Raw genomic sequence first — 18,824 nt, forward strand, 5'->3', positions numbered from 1 at the left:
CTGTAAAACTTTGCATATGTTAAAATGATTTAGTATGCTTATTCGTTTATGCTATAAGAGGTTATTGGCAGAAATTGTTTATTTCTTCACTGGGTAACCATTGTTACTCACCCTTTCATTTTCCATTTTTTTTAAATTTCAGATCCGAAACTTAGCGAAGCAAGTGTAGAACATGAGTGAGAATCATCTGGTGGGTCAGATAGACAGTCAGAGTCCGTTACTTGGTGAGTATTGGGACCCCCTAGTGGTATCGATTTGTCCGAAAGTATTATAGATTTTGTTCTGAACGTTCGGATTTTTGTTAGAGCGAGAAATTTTTGTATAATCCTGTGTATAAATTTCTTCTTCCGCACTCTGATCTATCGTACGTTATTAGACGTATATAGGCTTCCGCTAGTACTATATTTTATTTGTTTATATGTATGATTGTATGTCGTTTATCAGGTGCAGGTTGAACGCCTTGGAATGCTAACATAAACAGAGGATACCATGCCGAAATTTCGAAGTGCCACCTAATACCTCGAGATCTGACATAGGGATTTATGTTAGCGTTTGGCGGGACGCCACATTTCACCTACTACTTCACTTCTACACATGTCACTCCCCTAATCACCCAAAAGTAATTTTGTTTTTCCATTAGTCAATTTCAAAAATGTATTTCTACCCTTGTTTTATGAGTTATTTACAAATGAACCAAGGTCTAATTTTCACCTACCACTCTACATTTACACATGTCACTCCCCTATTCACCCTTACAAAAGTACTTTTTGTTCTCTCTCACCTCTATTTACCAAAAAACTAAAGATTAAAAAATACTTTTAGGGTTTTTTACAAATGTCACATTTACCCTCATACAAATGAAAAATACAAAAAGAAATAAGTTAAACCTCATATCCATTCTCTTTATTTTTAGGATTGTAACACTTTATCCCCAAAAGTTATCTAAAAACTCTATAAATATTCTCATTTTCTATTAAGAATTCATGCTCTCAAGCCCCCATCTCTTTACCCCAAACTCTACTCAAATTTCTACTCACTTTAACATTCTCTCGACTTAACCTTCTACTCAAGAACTTTCATCCACCTCTCAACCTTTAATCAACAAACTCCCTCATTTCTAACGATCTACCCTCAACCCAAACACTCAATTCTCAAGGCCCTTCAAGACTCAAGTTCATTTAAGGAGCCTCAAAGGACAAGGTGGGTTAGTTTAAGTTTATTTTTTAAATTGTATCTTTACTTCTAATCTTCCTTTTTTATTAGAAATCCCTTAAGATGTAATGTATATCATCCCCCATCTCCGGTAGGTTGGACTAAGGTTCAATTGAAAAGGTGGGGGTTGAAGCTTTTTCTCTTATTTTACTACATATCTCATGCATCATGTTGTACACAATGCACATACTCATATATGTATGACAATGATAAATAAATGTGTTATCCTCTTGATGGGATGAAATACTAAATTTCTAGCTATGCATACATGTATCAAGGTTGTGGCCTCAAGGGTACTCCACCATGGATTCTCTCTAATGGTTCAAAACCAATATTCATATCTATATAAATAATGTGATTACATGGGCCATCCTTGTCCATAAGATGCCCCTAATGTCACATTAAAATCCAACCCTTTGTTTAAAATAATATTTCACTCAATGCACACACACCACCTTAGCATGCATTCTCATGCATTTTTATTTGCTTTATTTAATTTTACAAAAAGAATGGTCAAGTAAAGTAATCACATTTGGTGGAGAGGATGGAGTGTCTAACATCTTCCATATTTTTTAATCGAACCTCCTTACTTAGATCCTAGGTAGACCATGTATTTTCCAATAAACGAGAGTTACTACAATGACACAAATCAATTTCAAAAAATCATTTTAGGTACCCATTCACACTCATTTCAAAAAAGAATGATGGCAACTCCAAACAATGTAGCATTAAGGTTCATAACGAACATCTCATGTCTATAAGAATGTATTTTTTCATTATTTTATAAAGCACTTAACCGTATTTTCTAAAGTAGAACTAGAAAATTTCCATTAAATCATGTATAATAATTAATTCATTACAAGTTACATTTTACTAACTAAATTATATGTATTTTCATAGATTTCAAGGGTTTAATTATATGTCAATTTTATGTTAGCAAATAGATGAAAATTGAAGAATCAAAGAGTATAAAAACTACCAAAGTCAAAAGCAAATGTCAAGATCAAAGTCAAAGTGAAAGCATGGTTCAAGATATTTGATGGTCCTAGATTAACAAAATTAAAATTTTCTTCACTTTAAATTGGACACATCATACTAGTTTGCCTTTAACTTTTGATTCATTTATCGAAATAATATGAGATTGGTAGGGTTAAAAAATTGATTTAGAAAATAATAAATTCATATTTAACGAAGAAAATGCTATTTTGAACTTTGAATTGATAGAAAGCGTGTGACAAATCAAAGATTTAAAATCTGTTGTTTTTCATTATTTTGGACATAACTTTTGATTCAATTACTAAAATGAAGCAAAATCAGTGGGGTTAAAATTCTAATCGAGAGAGAAAGATATATCTATTTCGCGAATGAGAGACAATTTAGACGAAAAAATAATGAAAACTTGTTGTCAAAGCAAATCTAGTTTTATCTATAAAAAGACAAATTATCTAATTTTTTGGTTATCTTTTCTCTCTCTTCGATCCCTCTCTTTTCTCATCTTCTAATCTCTTTATTCATCTTTTTGCTCCAGAATTTATTTTTATTTTTTTCTATAATTTTGGAAGGTAATGAAGATTGTGTTCAAGAATTTTCACAAAATTCATCAATAATAAAGATACATATTTTCTTTATTTTTGTTATTGTGTCTCTATGATCATGTTTAACTAATCTCTCGTTCTAGGGAAATTGATGAAGTTACATTAAACAAGTTAGATTTAATTTTAGTATTTTTTTGTTCTTGCATGTGTTTTAAAAGTTTTTAATAAATTTCTCTTCAACAACTTGGATCCTAAGTATTCTTCAGTTATTTCTCTTTATCCATCATGTTCGGCATGGTCTGGTACTATTGAAAAAAAATGTATTATATCAGATACTCATCGTGATGGAGAATCATTGTGCAATAAAATATTTTAAAGGGATAAAATTTTGACCAATTAATTAGATCTATTTCTCAAGGGTTTTTAATAAAAAATATTTATAGTCAAGATTCTTTAGTTGGATTTTTTATTTGAGTTATTTGGCAATAACTTGAATATTAATATTAAATTTAATTAAGTTATCCAGGTAGATTTATTCTCCATAAGTTTTCTTAAATTGTAAGCTTTTCTTAGTTTTAATTATTTTCAATAATTTTTTTTTTAAGTTACATAATGTTTCGTTTGATTTTTTTTTTTACGAAGGCATTGACTTCCTAACGTTGGTCGTTTAATGGGACCTATATATTAAATAACATGAAATTCATATAACAAGTGATTAATACTTTCACACTCCTAAAAAGTAGTAAGTTATTAAGGTTCAGTTATTGGTTTGGTTCGATTCTATACAAGTTTTGAATTAAAAACTAAATCGAATTGACCGATTTTCCATTTGTTAAGTCAGAACCAAACATCAATTTGTTCCAAATTGCATCAAACCAATCCAAAGTAGGTGTGCGACTTGGTCCAATTCAAATCGAGAATCAAACCAAACCAATAGCTTTGGGGTGGTTTGGTTCGGTTTGTAACAAGTTGCGGTTCAGTTCCAGGTTACGAAAACGGAGAATCGATCAATTAGGTTCGGTTATCGGATCAAGCTTATATAAAATCGAACCAAACTAAGAATCGAACCCCTATGCAATAAATAAATATATATGTATATAATAATTATTATGAATTATATTAGGGTTAGGACATAAATTAGTGATCTTTTCTAAATAGATTTGTGATTTATTGTATGAAATTTTATGATTGTTTTTTCATTAAAAAATATTACTTACAATTTATAAAATATTGGCAATTCGTAGAATCGAACCGAACCAAGTCAACTTTAATTTGGTTCCAATGGAATTTGATTCGATTTTAATTTGACCTCAAATCGACCAAACCGAATCAAGTTGCACCCCTAGTCCAAAGTTATCAGTGTGGTTCGTTATCGGTTTGAACCGAACCAACCCCGTACCACAGGTCTATTAATTAATTCACCCAAAGTAATATATATACATTTGTGTGGATATCCGATCAACAATATTATTTCCGTTCCCCCAATCCCTCTCTCATTCCTAGGGTTTGGATTTTGTTAATTCCGTCTCCAAGATTCTTCATAAAAATTCCATCTCTCTTCTCTTTCTCTGCCCTAATTTCTATCGATCTTTTTTCTATTTGCCCTAATTTCCTCTGCATCAGATCTTCTCGTTAAAGGAGCCAGAAGAGAACTTAAGCATCAAGACCGTCGTGATTGTAAGTCCAATCCCTCCGTATCTCTGTTCTCTCATTCATCTATAGTTATTCATGCGCTTATGAATTATTTTTTTCGTTTGTTTCTCGCCAAATTTGCTTTTTTTTTGTTGTTGTTGTTGATTCGTTTGAGTTTTTTGATCGATTTCTTTTTGGTATGTTTTAGTTGGTTAGATTCACCTAATTATTGAAAGATTAGACTTTGGTGCAAAAATAGAGAGGAATTGATGTAATTAGCTCATTGCGATGGCAGGGCGTGTTTTATTTTGTTGAATTTCTTAACCTTTATGTTATTATAGTGTTTCTTCCTTTACATTGATATACGGATGATTATGGGTTGTGCTTGCTTTACCGTTTAGATGATCATAGTCAGAGTAAATGTTGGATTACTATGGGTTAGGCTACAAAGATTGGGTAGGCTGTTCTCAGCTTTGCAAAATTCCCCTCAACCTCATAAACACTTTCCAGCCTCGATCATTAAGGGCTTGAAAAAAAGAGGCATCTTCATGCCTAACTTTTACTTCCTTTGAAAGTCTAATGGAGAATTAGTGGACCGCATTTTACTGCATTGCCCCTTTACCTCATTTCATTAGTCCCACTTCTTAGACCTCTTCAATCGGTTTTTTCTGTCTTACAATGTTGGGATCAAGCTCTGTTTTTTTTGTGAGGAAGAAAATATTTTGGAGTTTTCTCCCCCTTGTACTGTTTTGGGGGATTTGGTTGGAGAGGAACACGAGAGTTTTCCAAGGAGAGGAATCCTCAACTCGGGAGCTTGTTATTAATATTTTAGGGTTACTTTTCTTTTGGTGTAAAGTGTTCATAGATTTCAAAGGTGTTTTTTTTTTTCAAAAAGAGTTTGTATTTAGGTGGGATGCTTTGTGTTCAAGTTAGTTTTTTTTGTTATTTGTTGCAAACCCAGTCATCTTGACTGCCTTTTGTACATACTTCTTTTTATTCAATATGTAGGGGGGGGGGGGGGGGCAGAGATATGATGAGTTTGCCGTATTAGCTGTTACTCGTTTGCTACATTGAGCTGTATTGTTTGTTAACCGACTTTTAGCTACAAAAGCAGTGTCAATTGAATGGTCGAATGGGTATTGGCATCTCCAAGTATGCTGTATTAGCTGTTGCATGTTTTGCTACGTTGACCTGTATTGTTTGTTAACCGACTATCTGAAGTCCATTAACACAGTAGACAACGTCACTGGAATGGAATTCAATTATTATCAGGTTTTTGTTTAGGAGTGATAGCGGTAATTTGCCTACAAAAACAGTGTCACTGGATTGGGTATTGGCATATCCAAGCCTAACCCGTTTACTGGGTTTCTATGAAAGTTTGTACTCTACCCGATCAGATGGAGTAAGATCTAAAAAGCCCTTGGGCATTAGGAGCAGGAAACTTGTGAAAATTTGTTTACGAAGGGTATTCAGGCCTGAACATGAATAATTGGCTCATTCCCTTTTGATATCTTGGCTAATTGGGTACACATTGGCACCCTTATTATGGCAACATCTCCTCTTACTGCATAGCAACTGTTTCCTAAGCTAGTTTTGCTATTTTGCTCATGAGTGTTCTTTACTTTGGTTATTTTTCGTGGGTTTTTTGGCAGTTTTGAAATGTAGTTGCAGGACTCTTTGATCCAAGGTGTTGTTAATTGATGGAATATCACCAACTCTCATGCCCGGTTCAAAATTATTTAGATAATGCAGGATTTAATTTTTAGGGTATTTTAGAAACACCCCCTGTAAAATTGGTTATATTAGGTTTACCCCTTGCAAAAGGCGATTAGGCTTACCCCCCTTGACCATAAATCAAAGTTCCATTTTCTTTATGATTTAACGGTGAAATTTTTGTTTTTTTTTCCAAAATGCTCTTTAAGTACTTAAATTACTAACTCAAAATTTGGAAAATATCAAAATGTCACTGTTGTTAAATCATCAGGAAAAACAACGTTCACTTACGATCAAGGGGGGTAAACCTAATCTTGCATTTTGCAAGGGGGGTAAACCTAATATCACCAAGTTTCTAAAACACCCTAATTATTAATATATTGTTGTATATGATCTTTCGAGCCACTTGCCTTCTTTTTTCCTGCCGAAGAAGCACTGCTCTTGTATTCCATTCTTTGAATTCTCTGTGGAGCCATGTTTATGGCAGTAAGCATCATGTCTCACATCTGTTTGGTTTCGAAGTTGATTTTTTGAGATTGGTTTCCTGTTTCCATGTTAATATATTTGGTTGGACTTGTTCATTTGTTGTATGGTGGTTTCTTCTGTCAAGACCATATAATTTGTATGTTGTGAGAACTTGAAGAGTTGTGCGGGGATTTGGTTTTTGAGGATTCCATGAAAAGGTGGCCAAGTCGTGAGAACTAGTTCTTGTTTTTTGGCGTAAATATGACTATTTGTGCATCCATTACAGGAAAGCTTTCCCAACAACCTGCTATCAAAACTTCTGAAAGATTGTCAAGAGCCTTACTTGCAGGGGTAACTCTGGTGGGCTTTGTGAGTAATGGATCCTGGACGCTATGTGCTTCAGCAAGGATGGGATAATAACAGCGTAAATGCAGTTTTCCTCCTTAATCACCTATCCGGGATGATATACAAGAAATTAGGACTCATGTGATTGTCCTCCATTTTTACTGGCATCTCATCCTAAAAGGACAATGAGAGAAAGCTGTGGGCCAGTGAGGAAAAATGAATTTCCTACCCCATACCATGATATTAGTTGCTGACTTCACTTATTCTCTTGAATGCACAGGCTTTGGAGGGATATGGAGCAGTCCATGAGCCAGACTTCCGGTGAGTGCTGCGATTATTCTCCTAACATGGGTATTTTAGTTGCTTGGGTGAAACATGTATTGAATTTTTTTCTGATGATATTTGCATGAGTTAAGTTGGTAGATATTTTGTGTAGTTGTTAAGACTATACTTAATTTAACTAAATGTGCTGTTTTTGTATTGCTAAATTCATGAATTTTTTTTCTTAATTTTTTTTATTCCAATGTGAATTAGTTTTTTTACCTATGCTATTTTGTCATATCACAATGTTTCTCTTTCCCCCCTTGTTTCAAATGATAATGGCAGTGTTGGTGCTTCATATAGCGGTAGGAGATTTCTTGATGAGGGATTCCCAAGGGACAACATCTATCCAAGGAGTGGTTTCCATCGAGAAGCACTTGAGAGGGATAACTATCCCCCCCCACCATCTGTTGGTGTTTGGCCTCATCCAAGGAGAAGTTTTGATGAAGAATACACACTCCCTAGGGAATCTAGACGACATGAGAAGCCATATCTTGACTCGTATCATGAGATGGATAGCTTTCGTGGAGCCGACAAGTACCGTGAAATTGATACGTTTAAAGAAGTTGACAAGTTTCGGGATAGCTATCGTAATGTTGATAGCTATCGTGATCATGGGCTCGATAGACCTGCTAGGTTTGGAGGACGTGATCGTGATGATTTCTCTGTTGATGAATATGACTATAGACATCGGCCCCATCAAATTAGGGAGGATAGCCGTGAGAGAGATTATGATTATGGCCGGTCGAGTTATGATTCTGATTATGAAAGAGGTAGTAGGAGAAGCAGTAGTTGGAGAAGGCGCGAGTCTCGTGATCGTGAGTCTGATAAGAGAGGTCCTAGTCGAGAGAGAGATCAGAGTCCACACAGAAGGCACGAACGATCTTGGTCTCACGGGCATGATGATCGACTGAGATCAAGGTCTCCTCGAGGTCGTAGCCATGGTCGAAGTCATCGAGAGGATAGCTATGATGACAGTCGACATGAGAGGAGTGAGAAACGTAGGGATCGTGATGAAAAACGAAGCCACGAGCATACTTCAGTGGTATTTTGAAAGCACAATCTTGTATTCTATTGTATTATAGTTCTGGTACTTGTACTTTAAAGGGTCTGAGCTGGATTTTTTTTTATTATAGGCCCCATCGGCTACTGTTGTTGTGAAGGGGTTGTCACAGAAGACGAGTGAGGAAGATCTATATCAGATTCTTGTATACTTTTTCTTAAAACTCCATATTCTGAATTTATTTGTTCTCATGATTTTTGTTGCTTTACTCATGAATCATTTGTTTCTGAATGGCTTCTATTGTCAGGCTGAATGGGGACCCCTTCGTCACGTGCGTGTAATTAAAGAACGAAATTCTGGCTTTTCCCGTGGATTTGCTTTTATTGATTTTCCTTCTGTGGTACCCACCGTGCATAACTAGTTACTGTTTTCTTCTCCACTTTAAGTTTGACATCTTGAGAAAGCTCATTCTTGTGACCCAGGGAGCGGCACGTGCAATGATTGATGGAATTGGAGATGATGGTCTCGTTGTCGATGGCAGAAAGCTATTCTTTGAGTACAGGTATGTGATATTGAAAAGAAAGATAACAAGGTCTATGTGCTGGTCATCATTGAAAAGTTTGATTTATCATTGCTTTCTATTTGGTTTATGTTCTCTTATAACTAACTACTTTATTAAAGTAAGGAACACATTAGCTAGCTCCGCAGTACCACTATACTTTCAATACTAATGGGTTCAACCATACGAGTGAAAGAGGTTCAATCAATCCTAATGGTCCAAACTTCTCTAGTGAAAGGTCAATGGATAAGAACATGAATTTCATCTTTAATTCATCCATAATTTTCTCGATGCTTTCATTCATCGTGTGGATTCCCACTTGTTTATCTTCCTACTAGGTTGGAGAACCCTCTGTCTTAGTATGTCCTCTGTAAAATGAAGATCCTCTCCTTTGGTGTGTTGAGAAACTAATTCAAAATTGAAGGCAGCAAGCCAAGTTCCATTTTGTTGCCACTATTTTGGAATGCAGTTATAAATGTTTGCTGCCAATAATATTTTTTTTGTAAACACTGCTAAAATGATCAATCTGAATATATTTTGGAATGCAGTTATAAATATTTGCTGCCAATAATATTTTTTGAAACGTTACTAAAATGATCAATCAGAATATATGTTGTCATTTCCTATGATATCTTCCATGTACAAGCATCCTTCATTGCCGCTGACAACTTTCTTGTGCTACAGTAGCAAGCCAACTGGTGGGACTGGTGCACCTTCTTTGGGGCAGGATAATGCATGGAAATCAAGTCATGGGAACAGAAGCGTTGCACCACCTTCTGATTGGATGTGCACCATTTGTGGCTGTGTGAATTTTGCCCGACGGACATCCTGTTTCCAGGTTTGTTTTTATTTTGAAGATGCTCATACTGTGTATAATTTCTTGTATTCCTTTTTTTTCTTGATAAGTATAATTTTATTTCAAGAGACAGAATAAAATACAAAGAGACACAAGGCCTTTGAGGTGAGCGACCTCAAACAAAGAAAAAACCTATGTGGAGCAAACGGACTCCCATCTAAGAACAAACTCTTCAAAAAATACACCTTTAAACTCTGGAAAGAGTTTAGACCAAAAAAACAAGAAAACAAGGACATTTATAGTGATCTACTGAGTCGACGATATCATGCCTTTGAAAAATCTCATATTCCTTTCCAATCAAATCCTCTCCCCCCCCCCCAAGCACACTGCAAATGGTAGAAGTCTCCAAAACACACTGCAAATGGTAGAAGTGTCCAAAGGGTTTTTCTCTTTCTAGAAAACAAAGAATGATCTCAACTTTGAAATAGAGACAACACAGTATTAGGGCCAACCAACTGAAATCGAAGAGGATCAACAAATGAGACCAAAGAGACGAGGAGATAGGACAATGAATAGAATATAGTCCACTGATTCCCCGTTTGATTTGCACAAAAAGCAAAAGTTTGGCAATAAGAAACCTTTTCGTGTATTCCTTTCTGGCCTTGTTCTCAGCATGATAGCTCATTTGTGGTGGACACCTGTGATACAAATTTACCCAAGAATGATTATTCATTTGGTATTTTGCAAAATCATTAATTGTTCATGATCGCTCATTTGCGATGGATATAGGTGATACTAATACAGCATAGGATTTTATTTTTCATACTTCTATACCCAGAGAATATCGTACTTAGTAGTTAGAATGAACTATGCGAGTTCCCATTTTACCTCAGAAAGGTTGTTGTAACTCAATGACATTAACACTGATAAGGACTAATCTTTGCTCTTATAACTTGTATTAGTTAAATAATGGCATCTTGCCACCAAAAAAGGTACATGTGTGGAGGGTTGATTTTATGTGGAGTTATGTGTTGTTCATGTAGGATTAATTCGATAACACCTATGTTTTGATCGATAAATCATCACTCCAATGAAAAAATTCTCAATATCATAGTTACTGAGTCAATTATCTAAATAGTATTACCTTGCTTGCAAATGCAGTGTAACGAGGCGCGAAGTGATGATGCTCCTGCAGCTGATGTAGCATCGTCCAATCCTACACCTCTAGGGAAGAAAGGATCGGAGGCTGGTACGTTTAGTCTGCTACTTCCAGTGGCATGCAATATATGTTTTAGCATTATATAAATTCTGAATGACTACTGTTCTTCCATGATCAGGCCCTACTCATGTATTAGTTGTCCGTGGGTTGGATGAGAATGCCGACGAAGAAATGCTTCGCTACGAGTTCTCCAAACATGCTCCAATCAAGGTATTCAATACTGCTTTGTTGGTTTGCTGTTGTACTGTTATAGTCACGTTATCACCGATGGTTAACTATTTTTTCTTTGCAGGATCTTCGCCTTGTCAGAGACAAATTCACCCATGTCTCTAGGGGGTTTGCATTTGTCCATTTCCATTCGGTAGGCCTGCCTTGCTATTGTGTGCCTATTCTCCCAATTTGAATTTTTATGAAGTATTATTGTATTTGTTTTATATCTTCATCTCTTTTAGGTGGAAGATGCTACAAAAGCTCTAGAAACAACAAATGGAACAACCCTTGAGAGAAACGGTCAAATCTTACGTGTAGCATATGCAAAAAGTATCCATGGACCAGGATTAGGAGCGTTTGGGGCTTCACATTCAAGTAGCCTTGCTGCTGCTGCTATTGAGGCTGCAGCATTTTCTCAGCAGGTTTTCTTTTTCATGGATATTCATGCACCAATATTACCAGTTTAACTTATCCAGGTTCTTCCGTATGTTGGATGCTTGGGTTCAAGTTTTCAATAGGTGTACCTACTTTTCATTGTTGGTGACCTCTGTTATACAGTGCTGTGGCATGTGTAATTACCATTTTTCACAAGACTTAATACCTTGTTTTATCTAACACCGGAAAGTCTCCATGGATGTATACATGAACTTGAATCTACTGTAATTGCCTTGAGAGAAACACCCCCCCCCCCCCCAACCTCACCATCCTTCAAGATGAAAATTGTTAAGCAGATACATCAATCCATTGCTGAATCCACCATAGCTACAATCTGAGTGGTGCAGCAGTGGTTCAACGACCTGGGTGTGCTCCCAGGGATGTAAGACTGAGACTCTTGAGTTGCCACTTTTTTTTTTATTTTTTGATAAGTAGATCAATTGTATTAATAAGAAAAATAGACCGGTTGAGATAACCAGCCACAATACAGCAAGATACATACGTCACAAAAGAAAATTTACACAACTAATTATTGCACAAAGAATCCCATTTAAATACAAAATCATCAAAGAGCACCCCTTTGAATTCCTGCTCCAATTTACTCCAAAACAACATGTAACTTAGCACTTCCAAAATAATGTCTTGAAACTCCAAAGCCTTCCCTTTGAAAACTCTTCGATTTCTTACATGCCAAATTACTCAGCACACGACAAAAAGGGTAATGGACCATAGGTACCTCTTCTTACCCGCAAAAAATATTTTGGTTCCAAACTTGGAAAAGAGACGATACTGAATTTGGAAGCACCCACGAACAATTGAAAAGATACAAGAAATGAATCCAAATTTTACGCACCAAAGGACAATGGATCAAAATAGCCAAATTTTGCCACTTAACCTGATACTCTTGTTTGTGGTGTTTGGGTGTCTCCGCAAGGATTCCTCCCACTTCCAGAGGGGTGTGTATATAAAGCAAAAAAATCACCATTTCTTTCTTTTCTATTATACTAGGTTTTTCTTTTGAATCTGATGATAATACAACCAAGTAGGCAAGTTTCGCTTGATCCTTCACATTTGTGAAATGCTCACCCAAACGAATAGCTTTTAATTGAATAAATGATTCCCATTATTCTATGGATCTAGTAGGGGTGTTTCTTTGTCTTTTGGGTGGGTATAGGTGTTTTGTTTACTGCTACTTTTTGATGTTGAGGATTGTACTAGAAGGATGAAACATTTTTTTTTCCAATTGTGAGCTTTACAATGGCGAGCAGGCTAACTGAATGAATGTCTTCAAATGTTTCAGAAGGAAAGTATGAATGAAACACCAAATTAAATACCCACGATTTTTTTTTAAAATTTTATTTTATCATTCTAGTATGATGCTGTTGGATGGGCGCCAAAAGAATATAATCCGGATGAGAAACAATCTGCCGGTGGGCAGGAGCAAGGCAGTGGAGAAAAAGATGGTTCGGCCCCTCAATCTGGTTTTGTATGGGATGAAGCATCTGGCTACTATTATGATGCTGCTTCTGGGTTCTACTATGACGGAAATTCAGGTTAGTTGCTGTTTTTTTATGGCAATTATGAACAATCTTCCAGCACAATCTAGTGTATACTGGAAATATTGATGACTATACAGGCAAAAAAAAAACATTTATTGGTATGTAACTTGGATTTTTTTATTTCACTGTTATGTTATAAACATGTAAAGCGTGCCATTTTTATTTTGGATCCGCAATAGTAAATCATGCCATTTCGATATGGTGGCTTTTGTCTATTATTGTTGTGGCAAGTGTCTGCATTATTTTCTTATGATGTACTGTCGTATAAAATTGCTTTTTGCTGCGTAGTTAGAATTTGCTAAGAAAACAGTTTGACGTTTAGGCTGCATGATTTATTTTTGGAGTGAATTTTCTCATCTCAGAAATTATACAATGGTTTTTTTGGAGTTTTAATGATACTTTGTTTAGGACAAACCATGATGGGTTTTAAATGTAGGTGTCTTTGATGTTTTGCTCCCTTTGGAAGTGGAATATGTTGTGAAGGCCATGGGAATGCAGAGAAACTTTATTAAGTTTTGGGAAATTAAAGAAACCGCACGAAACATGCATGTTAAGAAATATTTAAACAAGCATGAGAACACACTCTTTATACCACCGTAAATGTCTGCTGGAATAAGAAGCACAACAGCATGTACCAGTGGTATACACTGCAACACATTTGAGGCTCGGAGAATCATGGTTACACTTGATAATGTTTGATAGTTATTTTATTTTTGATAAGTTGGTAGTCATGTTTTAAGAGAAAAAATTGCCTAAGTTTTTAAAGCATTTAAAGGGGTCTTTTTTTGAAGATTTCCTAGTTACTTATCAGAAAAATAAAAGATTTCCTAGTTCTAGTTCGGGATCGGGTTAGTAATATAGTGTTGCTTTTGAACTTGTTCTCTTGATGTGATGGTCTCCTCGGCCTTCCCTTGCTTTTCTACAACAATTTTACTCATCAAAAAACAAAAAAAAGATGCCAAAAATGTTCCTTTGTGTAATCTTAATCTCAATTATGTGTGAAACTTTTCTGTGGGTGATGCTGCAAGTTTCCTTGGGTTTCAGGAAAGAGAGCAATTCAATCCAATCTGCTTTGCAGGTATTATTTCAGTTGGAGGGGGTGCTTTTAATAGTGAGTCTTGACACACATTGATAGTATTAGGAGAGTGAGTGAAATTCGAATTTGTTTGAGGGAAATAATCTTGTTTAGGCTTTAATTAATCTAGCTATATTATTGTTTATGTTTAAGAGTACATTTCTCATTTCTTCTCTTCTATGGAGAGTGAGCATAATACATGACTAGGAGCCTAGAAATTGTCATAGAATATTATTTTTGGAATGACTGCAAGTTCTCCTATTGGGTCTTGAGCCTCTATAATGCAGGTCTTTATTATGATGGTAACAATGGAGCTTGGTATTCTTACGATCAAAAAACTCAGCAGTACGTCCCTTGCGTTGATCAAAATGACAAGACATCCGTAAAGCCAACGAATGAACCCTCCAAAACATCGGATGGCACCAGTAACAAAAAAGTAGTGATATCTGCACCTGCAGCTACCATAACATTGAGTGAGAAATCTGCCTCATTACCAGATGCGGTCCAAGCCGCTGCAGCTGCTGCATTAGCTGCAGAGAAGAAAGAGAAGGAGAAGTTGAAAGAGATAAGACTAGCATCGAAGAGCAGTATATTAGCTAGTAAGAAGAAGATGAGTAATGTTTTAACCATGTGGAAGCAAAGGAATCACGAAGGTCAGGCTGCTCGTGTTGTTCTCGACGACAATCAACTGTCTTCTTCAGCAGATGAACGGGCCAATACTGGAGGACAAACTAAAAACAAGTTCAAAACTGATACTGTGACTGCTAAGGATAATGCTAATGCTACAACCGGCTCGGGATTTACATCCACATCTTTGGGTCGCGGGGCTAGTAATACCTCAACCACGCCAATTTCTGTTGATCCTCTGGTTAAGCCAAGGCCTGTTAGTAACAGCTTAGGGGGTACACTAATGGGGGTGATTAGAGGATCTGGAAGAGGGGTAGTGAAATCTGATACAATGTATTCGGGATCATTGGGTGGGGTTTCTGCAACTGTTGTTTCGAGCTCTGCAGGAACAACATCAGCAAATCCAGAGACTCCGAATCCGAACGTTGTCACTCCTTTCAGAACAGACTTGTCTGCATTAGGCTCTTATGTGTCACCCATGACTGGTGGGAGTGGTAAGAGGAGGTTTTCTGAGATGCCACAGCAGGCTTCTACTCATAAGGAGCAACCTCAGACAACAACATACAGGGACCGTGCTGCTGAGAGGAGGAGCCTATATGGATCTTCTTCTTCTATTGGAGACGATCTGTCTGATCTTGGGCTTGGGGTTTCAAGTAAGCGTGCTTAATTTCTTTTGCAAGGACTCCATGCCCCATGTTTCTGTGTCATGTAATGCAATTCACTCTAGGAATTGGTATTGAATATAATACCGTAACGATCCCTCAAAAGGTCGTGAACCCACCATTGAAGCTTAAGGGAATACTTACAAGTGCTGCCAGTGTAGATAGCCTAGGATTTTTAAAAAAAATATTTTAAAATCCGCTTCTGGATAAAAATTTGTCCGATGAGTGCAAAGGTTCATTGCTTGGTTTATCTAAGATCCATATTAACTTTGTTAGACATGTTGTTTTTACTATGCTTTCTTTGTCAAAGATCGAGATTTGGCAGTCAGAAAGGGTACTTTGTCGGATATGCCCTTTCCCCCGGGGGTTGGAGGAGGACGCAGTACAGGAGATGTCAATAACAATGTTCAGAGTTATGAGGTGATCACGTCTGACAGAGCCATTGATGAGAGCAATGTCGGCAACCGGATGCTCCGCAACATGGGCTGGCAAGAAGGCTTGGTACCCTCTCTCTCTCTCTCTGTATATATATGTATATATACACACACAAAGCCATACATTTTTCAATGTATTATGGGTTAGAAGTTTCGGAATGGGCTGATTTTTGATGAGGATGCCCATTCCAAAACTTCTCATCTGTGTGTTGAAAAATGTTTGGTTTTGGTTCTGATAAAAAACTACTGAAACTCCCATGTCCTGCGTTAGGCAGTCTGAAACGCTAGTACGACACATGCATGTAGGAAAAAGTACTGTTGAACACGTGTCCTGGTGAAAGTGTTATGGTAAATTTGCACACCATGAACTGCCCTGTAAATTATGAGAATGCCATTCATCTGCTCTATGTAGAGGGCACTTGTGTTGCTTTACACACACGAATAGAACAAGCTTGTGTGGTCCCTACTGTTTATCATGGTTTGAAGTTTTAAGACAAGGAGGTGGTTTTAGTTAAGTAAGATGAATTTTGAGTTACATTTTATGTTTGTTTTGACGGACACAGGGACTAGGGAAGGATGGGAGTGGTATAACAGAGCCAGTTCAAGCACAAGGCAAGGAAGATAGAGCAGGACTTGGTAGTCAGCAGAGGAAGGTGGACCCGAGCTTGGAGATGCAGGCGGGAGATAGTTACCGGACTCTCATACAAAAGAAAGCTCTTGCTAGGTTCCGCGAGATGTCTTAAGGTGAAAATAAATATGCCTTGTGAAATCTATCTCTTTTTTTTGTTTTTTTTTGTTTTTGGTTTTTTGACTTGTGTTGGTGGGGAACTTGCTACTCGTTTTCATTTTGTAAATTCTAGCTATTTAAAACTTCTGCTGATTTGAGCAAGGAAAACACGTTTTTTTCAAATGGAAACATCATCATCATCATGTATGGATCGAGTTAGATTGTACTGCACGATTCTACAAGAATATAAAAGTGATTGTTTGGATTGTGATTCCATTATTGTGGTTTGATTTCATTTATTCTGATGATTGTTAGATTGGGGAAATTTTAATTCAGCTATGGTATGAGATTATAACAATAATTGGGTTAGTTTGCTCATCCTTGAGATTTACCTTGGCAATTATGATGAAATCACATAATGAATTCTGTGAAATGGATCCATCATCCTATGTTTGTGTTGGATTTCGGGTTTGGTCCGATCTTATTTGAGTCCTACATATTAGGTTGTAGCTTATTGCAAACTTTTGCAGGTGCCTAGTTGCCCATAGCTCTAAAAAATTTGCACTACCCAACAGGAATAAACACTTCAGGAATATTTTGTTAACTTTGATCGGAAAATTTTCCCTCAAGATTGTCAACGAACTTTCATAAAAGAAAATTTGCAATTTTGCAGGGATTTGTGGGAAAACCAAAGAAAGCCTTAGTCACTGATTCTCTTGCTTCAAATGAACAATTTTTGAATGTTACATTGCACACTACCCAAAGCAGACAGGTAATATTAGAAAAAAGTTTGGACCCACATCTAATCCAACACTTGATCACCAATTGATCAAAAGGGCACAATTGTAATTAAGGTGTAACTTTTGGTCGTTTTTGGAAAGTTATATTCTTATCCACCAATCGATTTTCTTTTGAATCCAATAATTAAGTGCTTGGTCCATGTGGAATTGGATTCCAAATATCTATCAGGAAGAACAATGTCATGATAGGTATTTTAAAGTGTCAAGATCATATTTTGGCTGCATACATTAATTTCAGTGCAAGTAGGGTAGATGTCCATTTGATACCAATACTTAAAAGGGTGGTGTTCGGAGGCCTTATAGAGAGCCAAGCATTATGCAACCAATTTTCTAATATATGGGTTAGAAGTTCTAGGAGATCGTTATCACCAAAAATCAGTTCATTCTGAAATTTCTAGCTTCATCAAAAGTGATTTATAAAAATTGGACTGTTCACAGTTCTTCAACTTGTAAATTAGGGTTAGAAGTTTTTGTGAGGACAATCTCTATACTATAGAGATCATCTCACGAAAAATCAGCAAATTCCGAAACTTCTAACCCTTATTTTGAAAAATGTTCGACTCTTTTAAAGCCATCAAAGGCTTTCCATATTTAAATCAAGATTGAGGATTAGACTTAGATTTAGAATTTAGGTTAGGTTATGAGGTTTTAGATTTAATCAAAATAATTTTGAATTATATACCTTCACATGATTTAGGGTTTAGATTTAGATTTATGGTTTAAGTTTTGGGACTTTGAATTATCAACGTAGAAATATTTAAGCAAATGCATTATTTTCCCGACAAAATCATATTCATACATTTATTTGAAGTTATAAGATAGGTAATAAAGATACATACAATCAAATATTGAAAAAATTGTTGTTGAAAAGGTGAATTATATACATACATTCATTTTGAGATAATTGAGTTGAACTTAACCCCATTACCTCAAAGTTGCAGTATGTCCAATCTGTAGACATCCCAATTTGCACGAACTTATTAGGAAAAGTCAAAATCTTCAAAATCTCAAGTTAATTTCGATCAAAGGTCTAAAGTTCTTTAACGAGCTCATATTGCATAATAATTGCCACTTGACACATTTATTCTCTTACCTTTATTTATTAAAAAATCAAAGATAAAAGATGTTTTTAGGATTTAATTTTACAAATTTTACTTTTACCCTTATAAAAATAAAAAATCTCAAAAGAAACAATCAAAATCTTATGTCTATTTTCTTTTATTTTTAAGGTTAGATCACTTTATCCTAAAAAATTCTATAAATATCTCCATTTCCTATGACCAATTCATGTTCCAAAATCCATCTCTCTCAACACTAAATTTTATCAAAATCCCTACTCAACTCCTTCAATCATTTTTCAACCTTTAAGCTTTTAAACAAAAACCATTACTCATCTCTTACCTTCAATTCTTAGTCAAAGCTCTCAACTTCAAATTCTTCTATTCAAGACAATCAAAGGGCAATGTGGGTTAAGATTTAGTTTTATTTTAAGTAC

At 35.9% G+C, this 18,824-nt stretch overlaps 1 protein-coding gene across 3 annotated transcripts; it reads left to right on the forward strand.

The window, feature by feature from the left end:
- The first annotated feature begins 4,188 nt into the window (after positions 1-4,188).
- Positions 4,189-16,805, forward strand: SUA (suppressor of abi3-5). 3 transcript variants are annotated; one of them, XM_086417075.1, is made up of 16 exons: positions 4,189-4,424; positions 6,844-6,981; positions 7,183-7,223; positions 7,509-8,268; positions 8,360-8,431; positions 8,534-8,626; positions 8,709-8,788; positions 9,473-9,623; positions 10,743-10,830; positions 10,919-11,010; positions 11,093-11,161; positions 11,253-11,432; positions 12,818-12,998; positions 14,367-15,359; positions 15,679-15,869; positions 16,366-16,805. In XM_086417075.1, the coding sequence occupies exons 2-16, from the start codon at positions 6,934-6,936 to the stop codon at positions 16,543-16,545; spliced, it is 3,219 nt and encodes a 1,072-aa protein (XP_086273201.1). In that variant the 5' UTR covers positions 4,189-4,424; positions 6,844-6,933; the 3' UTR covers positions 16,546-16,805. The 3 variants fall into 3 exon arrangements, with proteins under 3 accessions (XP_086273201.1, XP_086273200.1, XP_086273202.1); XM_086417074.1 differs by having other exon boundaries at positions 4,190-4,424; positions 9,470-9,623; XM_086417076.1 differs by having other exon boundaries at positions 4,190-4,424; positions 7,527-8,268; positions 9,470-9,623.
- The last annotated feature ends 2,019 nt before the right edge of the window (positions 16,806-18,824 follow it).

The sequence above is a fragment of the Akebia trifoliata genome, chromosome 11, assembly GCF_017979445.1.
Source record: "Akebia trifoliata isolate Shusen 1 chromosome 11, ASM1797944v1, whole genome shotgun sequence".
NCBI classification, from domain to species: domain Eukaryota; kingdom Viridiplantae; phylum Streptophyta; class Magnoliopsida; order Ranunculales; family Lardizabalaceae; genus Akebia; species Akebia trifoliata.